The 15552-nt window shown below is 45.9% G+C and overlaps 1 protein-coding gene across 1 annotated transcript in view; it reads right to left on the minus strand.

The window, feature by feature from the left end:
• Nucleotides 1–526: 526 nt before the first annotated feature.
• Nucleotides 527–15552, minus strand: part of DNAH9 (dynein axonemal heavy chain 9) — a 387812-nt gene continuing 372786 nt past the window's right edge. The window contains exons 68-69 of the mRNA XM_084647504.1: nucleotides 9514–9903; nucleotides 527–1721 (exon numbers count right to left, since the gene is read on the minus strand). Of these exons, the coding sequence (XP_084503630.1) occupies nucleotides 1494–1721; nucleotides 9514–9903 (618 nt within the window). The 3' untranslated portion in view covers nucleotides 527–1493. The remainder of the gene's footprint in view (nucleotides 1722–9513; nucleotides 9904–15552) is intronic.

Genomic DNA, 15552 nt, shown 5'->3' on the forward strand with positions numbered 1-15552 from the left:
CGGAACTCCTAGATACTGAACCCGGCCCTTGTTGCTGCCAACTCTGACCGGCAGAAGGGTTATATGTGTAAGCTAGCCTATAGGGGCCTGATCCAGTAGGTGTGCTCTCAGCTCACGTTCCAGATCAGTTAGGTGGATGAGCGCCTATCTTTCCCCAGTTCCTGACCCGCTCTGGCTGCCTGGCATGGGGTTGCAGTGCGCATGTGCAAAGGCAGAATCATTTGCTGCAAAAATTAGATGCTAAGCAAATTTACGTGTCTACAGAGTCCAGCAGTAGTTGGGGCAGAGGGGTTGAGAGTCCCAGTGGGGCCTGATTCTGGGATTTAGGCTCCCAAAGTGGCAGTCAGGTGCCTAAGTCCCTATTGTGAATCTAGCCCTTGCAGTAGTGATCATGAGATATTTCTAAGCTGCAACTACCTGCATACTTTCCCTGGCCCCTCACGTCATACACATGATTCATACTCCCCATGCAGTGGGATGTTGATATTTGAGATGAAAAGAAACAAACGGGAGTTTTAAAGGCAAATCCAAGAATAAAGATTTTATTAGGAAATGTACACCATTCTGAAATGGTTTGCTTTACTTAAATAATCTGCATCTCCCTCATTCAGCTTCATTAATAGCCTGGTGGCGTTCTCTCTCCTTCCAATGTTCCTAGAGTCTAAAGGGATATCAGTGAGGAATCCTAAATCATTTAAAATCACTTATTCCCCTAAGGAGTACTGGGCTCCCTGGCTTTCTGAATTTTTCTTCACACGTCACTGAAACATTTGGTTGGATTAAAAAAAACCAGAGTATAAAGAATTACAAAGCTTATTCAATTTAGCCAGATCCAAAGCCCATCAAAGTCAATGGAAAGACTCCCTCTGACTTTGACTGGCTTTGGATCAGAACATACACAGAGAAAAATACACATTAGGTCAAATTTGAGCCTAACAGCCCTTTAATCCTCTGGATGTGATAGATACGGGGCCACTCCTTCAACTGGTTTAAATCCACATAGCTCTATTGAATGAATGGGAATACCCTGATTTGTAGCAGCTGAGGCTCTGGCCACAGTGTCCAGTCACATATAAAAATACCTAGTTCTTATGCAGCACTTTTCATCAGAAGATTCCAAAGCACTTTACAAAGGTGGTCAGTATTATATCCCCTGTTTACATATGGGGAAACTGAAGCACGGAAGGATAGAATCATTTGCCTACAGTCATTCAGTAATTGAACTGGGAATAGAACCTAGGCCTTCTGAGGCCTACACCAAGATTCTATCCACCAGGCCACACTGCCCCTCCCACAGATGCATCTGTTACTGCATGCTACATCCTCTTAAGAATTCATTTGCCAAGCTCACTAAATGCCCGCACTCGAAGAGTTAGGAAGACAGAGGGTTTTTTTACTCTATGTATATTATTTTAGAAATTCCTTGAATGTGAAATGGTTCAACGCTCCCATTGAGACATTCTCTGTTGGTGAAACTCTGTGTCAATCGGGACCTAAATTTGCAGAAGCAGGGCCACACCGGCGAGGACCCACTTGGAAGGATTTTCTTTAGTTTTCAGGTTAAAAGTCCACACATAGGTTGGCCCTCTCTGACGTGTTTTGTACACGGGACATGGGTACATGCTGCGAGGGTCCTGTTTGTCAGCAGGAATGGCCTTGATGAAAATAACGGGCATGGCTGGAGTCAGATCCTTCAGCCTGGCATCCGTCATCATCCCTGTCTGCAGAGGAAAGAAGAAAAGGTTTTAAATGCTCTGAAGAATGCCAAGACTTACCACCAACTGGGTCCTCAATATACATGATCATTTATAGCCTCCAGCTCCTTCCACAGCCTGCCATGTTTCCTGCCATGTATTACTTCTTGTCTGTGCCCTTTTACAACTTCTGCTGCTTGTGCCCTGGCCCAGTGAGGACTATATTATATCAAAATAAAATGTCAGATAATTCTAACCTCTGCACATCTGCCATCTCACCCTCCCCCACTCCTGCACCAATCACTTTCCCCAGATTAGATCCCCGCTCCACTTGAACTCCACAGCACTGTTCTGTGCAGACACCCCCTCCTACCAGGCCCAGAAGGAAGAGATGATCCAATTTGCATGGCTGTACATTGAGCATCTAGTCATTTGGTCTGACTAGAAAAGACCCCAGGAATGATGCTCAGTGTCAGTTCGAGGGGTGACAGGCATGAATGTTTCAGTGCAAAGTAAGCACGTGACTTTGGTCAGGTGAAAGCATCTTCTGTGGGGTGTTAAACTATGCATGGAGTTGCCAAGATCACATGTCCAGCCACTTTCATCAGCTGCCTCTCTCTAATGTAGCTTATTCAAAGGGAAAAAATGCAGTTATATCCTGACTCCAGCTGTTCTTACAGCTGTAAGAACACAGGGTCCCCAAACTCCCTGGATTAGGACTCCCCAGGGAAAAGACTCTAAGATTGGGGGACGAATCCTGAAGTCCCCATGCAGTGGTTTTTCAATCTTTGACCTCGCTGGGCTCTTTGCCAGAGCAAAGACGAAGAGTGGCTTCAGGGTCAGTCTGTAGGGTTGTAACCAATGGGCTTTTACGGCTATTGCTCTTGAAATGCACTACAAACGAATAATAGTAACACTACAGTTACATCCTGGAGAACATGACCCGATCCTGCGGGCTGTGTCCAGCAATGCCCCTGGCCTGGGAGAGTGAGGAAATCAGTCCTCCCCACCCCCTCACCTACACTCCTCTCCTCTGGCTTGATAAACACCTGATCTCAGACATAGGATTTATGCACCAACATGAGCAAACTCCCCATGACAATGGGATTGACTAGGCTCTGATACACTAAACTAGAAAACACAGTGTGTCAAATTGCAGTGACTTTCATCTTGTGAAACTCACTGTGGTCGCACTGGGTATTTTCAGGGCAAAATCTGGCCCAGTGTTAAAACATGTCCTAATAGACTTGTATTTGACCAATGTGAAATGATGGCGTTTCCCAGAAATGGGGGGGGGGGCCCAGCTTATTTATTGGCTCTCAGACAATGTCCATAGGGACCCACAGCTGGGCAGGGTGCTGCTGGTTGGTTTTTAATATAAACCCTGGCTAATTAGCTGTATACAAAGCACAGCACCCAAAGGAGCAGAGAACATTAACAAGAAGGGAGCACCAAGGGCCCTATGGGCTCACTGTGTCCTTGGCAATTAGAAGGGGCTTCAGGAGGCTCATTCTGAACCCTGCATGGGGATTAGTTGAGTGGCCTCAAGGGCCCTGCCTGCTCGAAGAGCCTGAGTTCTACTACCAGGGATGCTAACGTGAAGAGCGGGGATACGCATGGGCCATTCTGACGGAGAATTGTCTGTAGTGAGTGAGTCTCTGGTGTCCTCTACAGCCCAGCTCTGCATCGGAAGGTTGCCATGACCTAGCGGAGGAGGCCAGTATGTGGGGAGTGCGTCAAACTGGCTGGTTTGCTTCCTCCACTCTGGTCTCTCAGACAACCACTGTCCCTTTTTCCGACTGTAAAATGATTTGTCTAGTAGTCCTCTTCTGGGAACAGCTTGTATAACTGCCTCATGTGGGTCAGAGAGAGGGAAATACAAACAAATATGGGGTAGGGACTCGTACCTCACTGTGCTACAGGGACTGCCTCTCTGAAGATTAGCTTCACAGATGATTTTCTTTCACATGTCCCCAAACCAGAGTTGTGTGTTGAGATTGAACCTATCTAGTGATTTATTCAGTCCTGGCAATAAGCGGAGCGAAGTAATCACTGTTGCACATAACCCCGCAATCTTAATTTAATTTTAACAATACCATTTGTTATAATAGGACAGTAATGATAATACAGGGCTCTTATATAGGACTTTATATTTTCAATGCACTGTACAAACACTCAGTAATCCTTGCAACTGCTCTTGAGGGTGCTACATGGCAAGTGTTGTTATTATGTATTATTTTTACACATATCCCTTTAATTTTTTATGACTGGATTCGGATCAGATAGGTTGTTTATTGATGGCAATAATGAAAATAAATTTTCCATGAAATATTCCATCTGTTTCTAGGTTGACAAGGGTTTCAATCTCTCTGAGATATCTCAAAGGCACTTATCCCTGTTCTATCTCTGGGCTGATTTTCATTTGCATTTTTATCTTCCTGATGATCAGAAATGAATTCTGCTTTGAAAACAACTGTCCCTAACTGCTAGCAAGGTGCACTTGTTACATAGCTGCCCTAGGTGTCCCCAGAGACCCAGTCTCTCAGATCCCAATGGAGAACTCTTCTCCAACAGCAGTTTGATCTGATCTGCCTTTTCAAAAGTCAGTTGGAATGGTGGACAAATCATATTGCCACATTACACGGGAATGGGAGCCCAAAGCAAGCTACAAACTGGGGGATATTAGCAGTAGGATTAAATCTATAGATCAGTGCAAGAGTCGCCTTTCCCCTGGCTGTACCTACAGGTTCTACCAGCACAGCACCATTTGCACGCCATCAAGTTGGGGTATAATTGCCTTTATATCGTTTTCTTGGTTTCTTTACAGCCCCATTCACACTGTTTCGCTGCCTTTTAATTGGACTTGCCTCTGACCTCAGGTTATACAGGTTGTGTGTGTGAGAGGTGAGATGATACGCTGGGCACATGGGTTGGTGACACATGGGCAGATGGAGGCCAGGGGAGAACCCCATTTCAAGTTGGGGCAGGTGAAAGTTTTCAGTGCCTGTTGGTTTCGGGTTCTGCAGGAGATGTATAGGGGGGAAGAGACTGTCCCTTGGCCAGGAGCAGTCCTACCCATTGTGCCAGTCAGAGTGGAAAATATTTTTGGTGACTCCCACCCCTCACGAGTGGCTGAGCCAAAAAACCAACCCCCAAAACAAACAAACAAAAAAACCCAAAGAAAAAGAACAGAGGGGAAAAAAAGCGACTGCTCTCCTCTCCTGCCTGAGAATCAGCTGTGCCCTTGTGCTCATGTGTCTGAGCGACAGGCAGAATCCAGCAGTGGGAGGGATGCTTGATTTGTGCTACCGAAGTGGGCATGTGGGAGATAGAGTCTTGCCCTGGGTTGATTGTGGGGTTCAGAGACAGAATGGGGTTGCCAAGTTAACTCTACATCAGATTAACCACAAATAACGGCCCAGGCATCAGCAGGGGTTGACAAGTATTCCCTCTGAATCCGTCCTGAGACTTTGGGGCTCTCAGCTGCAGTGAGAGCACCCAGGGTGGGCCCTAGCACGGTGGCCATGGAAGTAGAGCAGCATTGTTAGTTGCTGGTATCTGGTGGACCGGGTACATGACATGAGCGGAGACATGAGCCTTCAGTTCGTGTGATTCAATGCACAGGCAGCTGCCTACAGGAATGTATCATCCACAATTTACTGGGGAATGGAATTCCAGATCTTTCTTGTATTACAGAAGCCTGGATGGGAATGCTGCTGGCCCTGTTTGACTAGCGTTTGTCTGGCTAGGGCCTAAGTGCAGGCCTCAGATAGGTCAGGCAGAGTTTGGCCAAGCTTCTTTGCATTGGTCTTAGCCTTTGGGATGTGCCCCTTCCTAAACATGCACTCGTCAGGAATTATGGAGGTGCATGGGCCACCTCGCCATCCCCATGACTCTTCTCCAAGCTGACTATTAGAAGCATCTAGGCTAAATGCAAACTCTGGTTGTTCCTCTTCAGGGTGGACCCCATCACAGGGATCTAAGCCTTTGTAATTCCCCCACAAGCTGGTTTACTGCTTCGTGCTTTACACAGAACTACTACGGAAGCATCAGCTGGTGCCAAATGCAGCAGTGTTTGTGAAGGCAGCATGGGGCCATGAGCGTGGAACACCATGCTCAGTGCACTCTTCAGTGGCCGTGTATTTGCTTCCAAGGGCAATTCACTGTGTCACGTATGATCTGCAGAGCACCAACTGGAGTGATGCCCAGTTATCAGAAAGATCACCTCTCCCACTCTGTCCCATCTTGGTATCATTATTACAGTCCCCTGGGCTGGCATTGCTGTTGGCTCCTAGGATTAACCTCTCTATGGCTAGTTGCAGGGCATGCAGTGAGCAGACCAAAACTGTTAGAGCAGCCTTGCACAGCGCAAGTCTAATCAGCTTCATGGCACCATTAACCAGATTCTCTGCAGAAGCTCTACTGACTTCAGTGGAGCTACACCAGCAGGAAATTTTGTCCCCTGTAAAATCTGGTGGGTTTGGCTTAGTTTAAAGCTGGCTGTTATTTATAATGATTGATTTATAAATGGAAGGTGCCCAGATGCAAATACAAATAGAAACAGTAAAAAAAAAAATCTATAGAGGAGTTTTTTATCTTATTCCTCTGGACATAAAATTGGAGGTATCGTCTTAAACATGAAATAGCTTTTCTAAAAGCAGAGAAATTCCTCAAAATACTTACTCTAAATACTAGTTGTCGTTCTTATCAGAGGATAAATTTGCAATGGATATATAGCCCAGATGGGCTGTGCATCTGTGATACTAATTCTTCATTGATTAATTTATACTGGCCCCCTCTGGAATGCAGGTAAACGAATAGCTCCATCAGATGTGGGATTGATGGTTCAGTGTGAACTACAACATATGAAAAAGTTCTTTTTCTTTCTTAAAAAAATGGAAGTGAAATGCTCTGAGATTGTGAATGGTTCTGTTAACGTTTATGTTCAGTGCTTTTCAACTACAGAAAACAAAATAACTGGAAACATACATTTGCAAAAGATGAGATCATCTTGGGAACACATCGCTTGAGCTGAACAGAGTTACCTAGATGTGAGAATTAGCAGCAGCTGGGACCACGGCATGATCCATACATGATTGCAGGGCATATACTAGCAAACTTCCCAGCTGTGATCCATCACTGATGCAGCTCCAGCAGTGGTAACAAAGGTGCAGGCTGAGCCCCGACAGGACTCGGGCATTTTGGTCACCATGTTATCTAACCCTGCTCCGATGATAATTGCAAAACTACCAGCAACCATTTCACTAAGTTTTCAATAAGGCAGGATTAGAACATTCTTCCCAGATGAGTTATTCTACAACCAAGGATCCATTATTCTGCTTTATCCTCCCTGGTTGATATCACTAGTTGAAAAAGTCAGTCCCTGTGGGCACTTGAAATCCAGTGGCGCTTACAGTAGCGTCAGGATCTCATGCCCTACAAAGGGGTCAGGGCCTTTCTGTGGACCCACCCTGTTGACAGTGGTTAGAACCCTGCACACAGCTGCTGAGAATATTCCACAGATTCATTGTGGCAGGTGTATCTTGTTAATTTCACCAGACAAGGAGGGAGGTGAGTGTGAATCTCTGGTCAGAAAGAATGGGGGGCAGAGAAAGCGAGGATGCAGGAAACCCTCGGGAACAGCCAGATTCAGGAAGTGTGCTGAGGTTGGTGTATGTTCAGTTACTAAGATTTCAGTTACCAGTAAGGCCAAACCCAGCAAGGAGGTAAGTCTGAGCTTTATGCAGTGTGTGAAGTCTTTATCTGGAGCAGGACATGAACTCCACCTGCTCACAGTTCGTTTGTACTGCTGTTACTGTCAGAGTTCCTAGCATTCCAAACTCACTGTGCATTGCTACACACCCTGAGATGGAACGGGATCTGGAGCCTTATCTTTCCCTGTCCTCTTACAGTGATCACATTTTGAGCCTTTTCTAATTTCCCATCCTCTGTGATAAACTATTTTAAAGAGAGAAAGCTTAGAAGCTTAAAACTCTTTGGAATGCATTTGATTTGAATTGCAAGGTCAGGACAAGATTCAGCATTTGAGACTTCAGCCTTTCTACACGGAATCCTAGTACCAAGTCCCATCAGGGGGGATGGTCTTCAAGGTTGAGTCTATGCACCTTGACAAGAGCTGCTACTGAAAGAAAAACTTCCCCATGCCAGGGCGTGGAGGGGAGAACTCAGCATAGCTAAGTAAGTGACCCACTTTGATCAGAGCTCACTCACAGAGCACTGGCAGCAGAAGCGTAACACAAGCTGCCTAGAGTAAGAGCTGCATGAATCACTGTCATTTAATTCCTACATGCAGCACAAATTGTGAGTTATGCTACCACTGGCATGGCAACCTCCAGGAGCAGTCTTGGTGGGGATTCGTCATTCTAATGGCTTTCACTCTGCAGACTGAAATCCCAGCAGCTGACAACTGTCAATGAGAATGTCAGTGCCAATTGTTCTCCTTCAGGATGCTGGCCCCAATGCAGTACACTGTAGGAGCAATCTGACTGGCTGTGTAGTCACCAAACAATGTCTGAGCACTCCTGTGGGTAGGGAGTGTGGATACAGCCCTCTAGACCTGCCTTCTACTGACTAATACCCCACCATGGTCAGGCCAGCCACTCCTCTGCACTGGGACCGCTTTCAGATCCATCTGCACAAAGGCTCAATCCCTTGAAGCACTTTGGTGAAGGGTATGCCTGAAGACTGATGTATCTTTGGAGCCAAACCCAGTCCCTTCTCTTATGGGATCCACCATGGCAGCATTCAGACCAGTCCTGTCACCTGGACTGAGGAGTCCATGGACACTTAGGTCCATGCTAAGTTGGTACCATCAGTGGGTCCTTGGGATCCTGGGTTCTGGCCACATGTGGAATTGCATTTGGATCTGTGGGACTCTCAGATCTGAGAAAGCTGGTTCCATCCCATTCTCTTTCTGCTACTCCCAGGGCTCCGAAATTGGGCACTAGAGCTTCTCTCCAGCTATTGCTTTCTGTCGAGATGACAGGCTTATCTGGGGCAGTGTCAGCTCTAGGGTACAGCACCCCTCATGCATTTTGGCTGCTTGGTCCTCCAACTCCTGCCTCTGTGACATTACTGAAAGTGCAGCTTCAATGGGAGGGGTGATAAGAGCCCTGGCTCTCCCTCCCCAGCTCCACTCACATCTTAACTCCCTTATCTTCATCCTCCTAGCTCTGTGCTTTTACAAGCTGAGGTGCTGAAATGTTCTCTGGGAAGGGGAGTGCATGTGTATCTCATGGCAGATCTTGACTCCTCATGTAGAAAACTGGTACAAATTGCTCCAAAAGTCCTGGAGCCCCTGGAGAGAGGAGACTGTAGCAAGCATATCAGCACCAGTACAGTAACAGTTTGCCTTGTAACATGTGGAGGTCACGTGTGCAGCAATACCATGGCCATGTAGAGAGCCTGCAATATCCACATGTGCAGGGATGTCATGGTCACGAGGAGACTGTGGTCTCTATGGGCATGTCTACACAGCAGCTGAAAGGTGTAATTCCCAGCTAGCTCGAGCAGAGCTAGGACGTATATATCTACCTGAGCTGGGCATCACCCCGCACCACTCCTCAAGTGCTGTGTAGATGTTCCCTAGTTATGCAACAATAGCACGAGTGCCAGGAGCTATTTTTAGTGCACTAGCTTGAGCAGAGTTAACACGTGTCCATCTGTGCCGAGAAGCCCCGACGACCTGCTGTGTAGATACACCCTTAGGTGAGACAGAATGTGGGCTTCAGCTGTAACGAAACAAATAGTGTATACGCTGCACTGACTCGTCTCCTCATCAAGCAATTGCTAAGATTACCTGCATATCCCAGCGTGCACCCTCCATGAATAAACCATGTACGTAGGCGCCCTCACGGGGAGGGCTGCTCAAATCTTCGCGGTTCCTCTTAGTCACATCGCACTGTAGAGTCATTTTATCCAAAGGCCACTCGTTCTTTCGGGCCATGGACTGCATGATGGCTGTCAGGAAAGACTGAGGATTGAAGAATCCCGCTAGCCACACAACAGAGGGCAAGACAAAGTCTCCTGTCCACGTCTCAAGCTCCTTGATGCGGCTGAGCAGGTCAGCAAACCAGCCAGCCAGGCCAGCCATGGAAGGATACGCCCTCCTAGTCCAGGACTCGGGCACAGTGTCCAGGAAGATGGCGTTCTGTAGGTTCTCCATATCGCTTGTCATTGTCAGCTCTCCCTGGTGGAGAAGAAGGAGGAAGAGGATAATAAGCAGATGCACACTATTGAAATGCAGCCACTTCTTGAGTGAAATATGGCAGCTGTTTAACACTGAACACCAGCTACCTTTATCAGGCTCTGCTTTTGAAGTCGCACCAGTGGTAAAAGAAAGGCCCAAGTATTGTCTACACCAGCGGTTCTCAAACTGTGAGTCGGGCCCCAAAGTGGGTCATGACCCCATTTTAATGGGGTCGCCAAGGCTGGCTTAGACCTGCAGGGGCTAAAGGCCAAAGCAGGTCTGATCCTGCAAACCGTCCTGTATGTGTGTAGTTCCTACATGCCTCAGACTTCAGCTGCATAAGTATGGCACATCCTGTGAGTAAAGGTTTGCAGGAATGGGACCTGCAAAGGTGACTGGTCTTGAAGTTAAAGGCAACAGGCCAAGTTAAATGAAGATATTAGAGGAGTCGGGCCATTTTCAATTAGTCCTAAATCAACAGGAACAATCTTTTTGCCTTTCAAATATGTGGGCTTTCTTAGTTCCACAGGCACTAAGTGCCATCAAATGGCCCTGAAATGACAAGCTTACCTGGTCTGTATAAGTACCTGACATTAATTCATCTAGTTAGTTCTGTCCTGTGTGTGTATGTTCTCCTGGACTAGTTACCCGGTAAGAAATCTTAGAAATGCCTGCTAATTTCAAATATTAGGCCCAAGCACAAATGACAAATCTCTTTTCCTTTGGTATTTGTCATGTAATTACAGAGGAGTAATAGGGCTATGTGTGTTCTGTGAAATGAAGGGCAATTGTGTATTTCCCTTTATATATTTCAGCTGTTTTCACTTGCTAGTAGCTTGTTTTATTGCAATGTGCTGAACCACAATTTAAAAAAAACAGAAAAGCAGGGCCAAGGTCAGGGGGACTGGTAATGGGGCTCACCAAAGTGCACCTTTAAGGTCAAAAATTTGGATCTGATCCAGATAAGTGGTAGCTAAAAGGCTTTACTATCTAATGGCTGTTTGGTGGAGAAGGTGTGCCTCTCACCAATGACACTGGGGGCAGCCATCTCAGCAGAGACCAAGGATTGAATGGACCACTTCCCTTACCTCTTCAGGTAGATCTTTCAACTCTAGGTTAAAGCCATTGGCAAAACAGTGTAGGCAATGAAGTCTGGGAGAGAAAGTAGTCTAATGGTTACAGCAGGACATTAGGAATCAGGAGACCTCAGATAAAATTTTTCTAAAACATGTGAGTCACTTAAGAGTCTAAGGGCTAGATTCAAAAAAGGATGTAGGCACCTAAGTCCAACTACAATGGTTAGGTACAGCACCGCTGAAGTCAGCTGGAGTTTTGCAATTGATTTTAGTGGGACCAGGATTAGGTTCCAGCTGTATGGCAGGAAGGGAGAAAATCAGTAAGGAGTTCACCTGCCTCCACAGTCAGTCATTACTCTGGGTGCAACACTATGCAGGAGCATCAGTCACATGGAAGCTATTCTTAACTAAGGCTTTTTAAAAATGAAGCACCAGTCATTGTTGATGGTTACCATCCTAACTGGATGGCTCCTATTCCTGGACCAGACAATGACTTTGTAGTTAGATGCACACAATGAACTATTCAAAGATTAAAATTAGTCTTGAAATATCCAACTCGCCCTCTGTTAGCAGATACTCAGTGAGCAGCAAAGAGGCATACTTTCTCCCCACAATATTTATTCTACTACAAATCCATGGTCTCTGCTAAGTAAGCTTCCTTTCTCCTCTGAGTCCTGTCAGTACAGATCCCCAGCTGTGGGAGGTCAAGAAGCATTAACAACTCGTCCAGGAGGGGTTTGGGGAGTAACAATTACACAAAGGTTTCACTCCTAAACTGAGCATGAGTCTGAAAGGAACTCCAGACAGTAGCCTTATATATCCTAATAGAGACATTCAAATCCTCAGACATGCAGCAGAGGAGGCTTTGAACCAGGGAGAATGAGAAAATGAAATGCAAGAGGCATGAGTTGATGATGGACATGCCTGCCCAAAACCAGACAAATTCCTGGGATGGGGTAGAGAGTAAGTTCCCGCTATTGGCTGATGTTGCCCAAGATTATCGTACTGTCCCTGGTGCTACACTGCTTTTCTCCTGATTTGCGTGAGAGGTTCTGCCAGGTGAATTGTTGACTCAGCTCTAATTTCCATGCAGCTTGTTTTCTGAATTTCCAAAGATCTTGAATTGTGAGATGGCATGTGTGAGCTCCCCATGCTGCCTGGAGCATCTGTCACAATCACACCTGAGGGTAGAGGAGAGCTGAAGGATACGTCTCTGTAGATGTCTCAGGCACTGTCCACTGCTATCAAGTGTCCTGGATCTTTTAGGGCATGTCACAAAAGACTGAATGGGTGGGGTTTAGTGCAGGAGGTCAGACGGGATGATCTGGTGGTCCCTTCTGACCGTAAACTCTCTCATCACTGTTGTGCTGAGGCTGATATACTGACCTTATCAAGCTCCAATACATCTCATTCTGAGTCTGGCACACAGCATTTACACAGAAGCAGGAAAAAACAAAACTTAGAAAGTCTCATGAAAAATCACATGGTTGATTTATTGACTGAGAGTTCTCACAGAGTCCACTGATCTCTGCACCTCCAGAAACCTCTCTTCTGGTGAGTGAAGTCCACAGTTTGAGTCAGAGAAATGGTAGTCTCCTCGCTGGATGATCTACCGACTGGAAGAGGGGACAGACACGATTCCTGATGAAGAGTGTGCTCAACATTTCCAAAGGTGAGTGTCTAGTGTTAGGCACCTAAGCCCATATTTAGGCATCTAAATAAGTGATCTGATTTGCCAAGTTGCTGGGGACCTGCAGTTCCCATTTCCCATGCTGGGCAGTCAAACGAAGGATCAGTTATAACACGAAGGATCAGACTGTCTGGGTCTCTGTTAACATATCATGCCTCTTTGTGTCTCTTGAGACCATCCTCACAGTCAGGATTATGACTCAGCTGCAGACAGTGATGTCATGTTTAGACTGCTGGGCCAAGCACTGCACTGGGCAGTCTGAGCAGAGTGTATAGTCATTTCAACACACTGGCCGGAGGCTTCTCTGCCATGGGGTCTCTCTATACATCTCTGAATCTCACTCAAAGGGTTACATTACATCCCTGCTGTAGTTTGTGGCAGCGTTTCTGGAGGACGTGCATGTTCTGTTACTGCCTAAACTCTGTTCAAAGCCTTTGTGGTTTAGTTCAGGGCCATTCTTCTCATTGTTTTCCCCGGCCAATACGTAGTGGCTTGCGTTTCTCCATATTAAATCTGATTGCTACACATTGTCCCAGTTACAATAATACCTTGTTTGCTACTCAGAGATTGAAACATTAAATCACTTCTGTTTACCTGTCTCAAGAAACGGAATTTCCAGTTCAACTGCCAAACACTGGTAAATAAAGTAAATCTGTTTAAAATAATTGGCAGCATAAATATCAGGCTATTTTAAAGTGGATTGTGTATATTGCAGAACTACAAAGCACACACAACATTTTTATCTCTTTAGTCAACAGAACAAACACCAATTTTTCAGCAGTAGACAGATGTCACTTAAATGCTTGAATTTCAGTTTTTAGCACCTTCTATTTGCAGGAAATGCATATGAAAAACGTGCTTTGTATTCACCACTTGGCTATTTTAAAAATAAGAGACAAACTGATTAAAACAAATGTGATTTTCCATGCCATACTGATCCCATACTTTCACTTTCATGTGATTTTCTAAATGGTTGGACAGCTGAATTATCTGCAGCATATTAATCAGTCCACACAATTACGATAATAAAATAATATTTCTGAGAACTTTCCTCCACAGATTTCAAAGATCTGCACAAAAGTGGTTAAGCATCATTATCCCCATTTCACAGATGGCAAAACCAAGGGGGGGGGCCTAAATAGACCAACATACCAGAGTCCAGCTGGAAGAGGTTACATCAGCTGTGTGTTTCAGAGTGTACTGATAGTAAGCCTCTTTTAACCCAGGAAGCAGAGTGTTACTATGTAAGCAGGAAAAGATGCCAAAGAATTAAATGGCAATTTTTTTTCCTGATGTTAAATTTCTAGTACAGCAGGCTGGAAACGAGTTTAAGAAATACTTTGTCTGATTGGTCACTTTCTCTTCTTTGAGAAGGAGTATATCTGCTGACCTTTTATTTGCAGGTCGAGTTCTCACTGCTGATTTGACTGGAGAAGTTACAACTTTGCATTGAGCGAGTCTGGTAAGAAAGGGGCCTGCCCTCCACCTTCCCATCCAAATGAGTTGCTATAAACTCCAAGAGTTTGTCAGCTATCATAGGTTCTGCGGAAGGGACTTTGCTGTAGGGAACAGAGTATAGTTATCGGGCTGTACATATGTTTCTCAGGAGACTTCCCTTCTGATGTGTCCTATCCATAAGAGCCAAGGGTAAGAACGGCATCTCCATTGCCATATTGCCCTCACAAAGTGACTGATGGGTTGGTTCTATTAGCCCCTCTTTGGAGAAGAGGAACAGACAGGCTTTCTCTGTCCTTCGAGTGATGGCACGTCTGCTGATCCTCTACTTGTAGGAAGCTGTCAGTAGTGAAGAGTAAAGGCAGGGCTGATGAGGATATGGAATTTAGGAGCTATCCAGACTATGCAGACAAACAGGCTAATAGTGCTACCTGTGAATTGAAGATCCCTCTGCCAAAGGCTCCATCAGCAGACCTGGAAGTTGAGATTATAATGGTTACCAAAAGTATGAGTGCTGGACCAGGCAGCTGCCTCATTGCTCACCTGCTGGTCCTTTCCACCCATGATGCTGTGGTTATTTGGGACAAATAACCTCCTGTTCCTTCAAGCACGGAATTCCTTTGGCTGTGCATGCCTCGCGGACACAGCTATAGATCCAAATACAGCTGCAATTCTGGTGTGTTTCCTGGCCCACACACCTCACATGATAGTTGCTAAACAGGACATTTGGGAGTCCCTCCTTATGTCTCATGGGCCATAGTAATGTCTTGACCAGGCTCGGGGGAGTGTCCATAGCTGCCTCTATGCTGGCTGTTTTGCTTCGGAAATATCTGAGTTGTGACACGGAGGCAAACCATGGGGATTATTACTGCAACGCACTGGCGATTGCAAGCAGGCTGAGGAGTGGCTTAGTGACCCCGCTACAGGGCATAGATTCTTTGCTTTTGCAGTTAGCTGTCTTGACAACCTGTCCAATGAAACAGCAGCATCACTTCCCTGTGGAAGCTGGCTCCTGCCTCCCCTCCTCTCTGAAGTAGGGTGTTGCTCCAATCCATTCTTCCTTTGCTCTCAAATTCTCTGTCAGTAGCTCTGTAAAGCTTTGCAGCTGGGGGGAAGTGAGAGGTGCCTGGGGTCTGTATAGACAGCAGTGGAATCCATCAGTTCTTTGGCTTCTTGTTCCCAATAGATGACCCTACAATACCAGCTGTCCTGACAGCCTCTTATGGGATGGCAGCAGCCATTCAACAAAGGAATGTTAACTCTGTACATTTGCATGTTTCACAACACACCAGACAATGCATTGTTTTGGTGACCTGTAGCGTCCCACCATCTGTTTGGGATGGGATTTGAGTGCACTGAACTACACACCGGAGTTAGCATCCACCAGTCTCAACTCATTGTCACTAATATTACTGAATCAAAGAATCC

Source organism: Lepidochelys olivacea (assembly GCF_965140295.1).
Source record: "Lepidochelys olivacea isolate rLepOli2 genome assembly, chromosome: 14".
In the NCBI taxonomy this organism is placed as follows: Eukaryota; Metazoa; Chordata; order Testudines; family Cheloniidae; genus Lepidochelys; species Lepidochelys olivacea.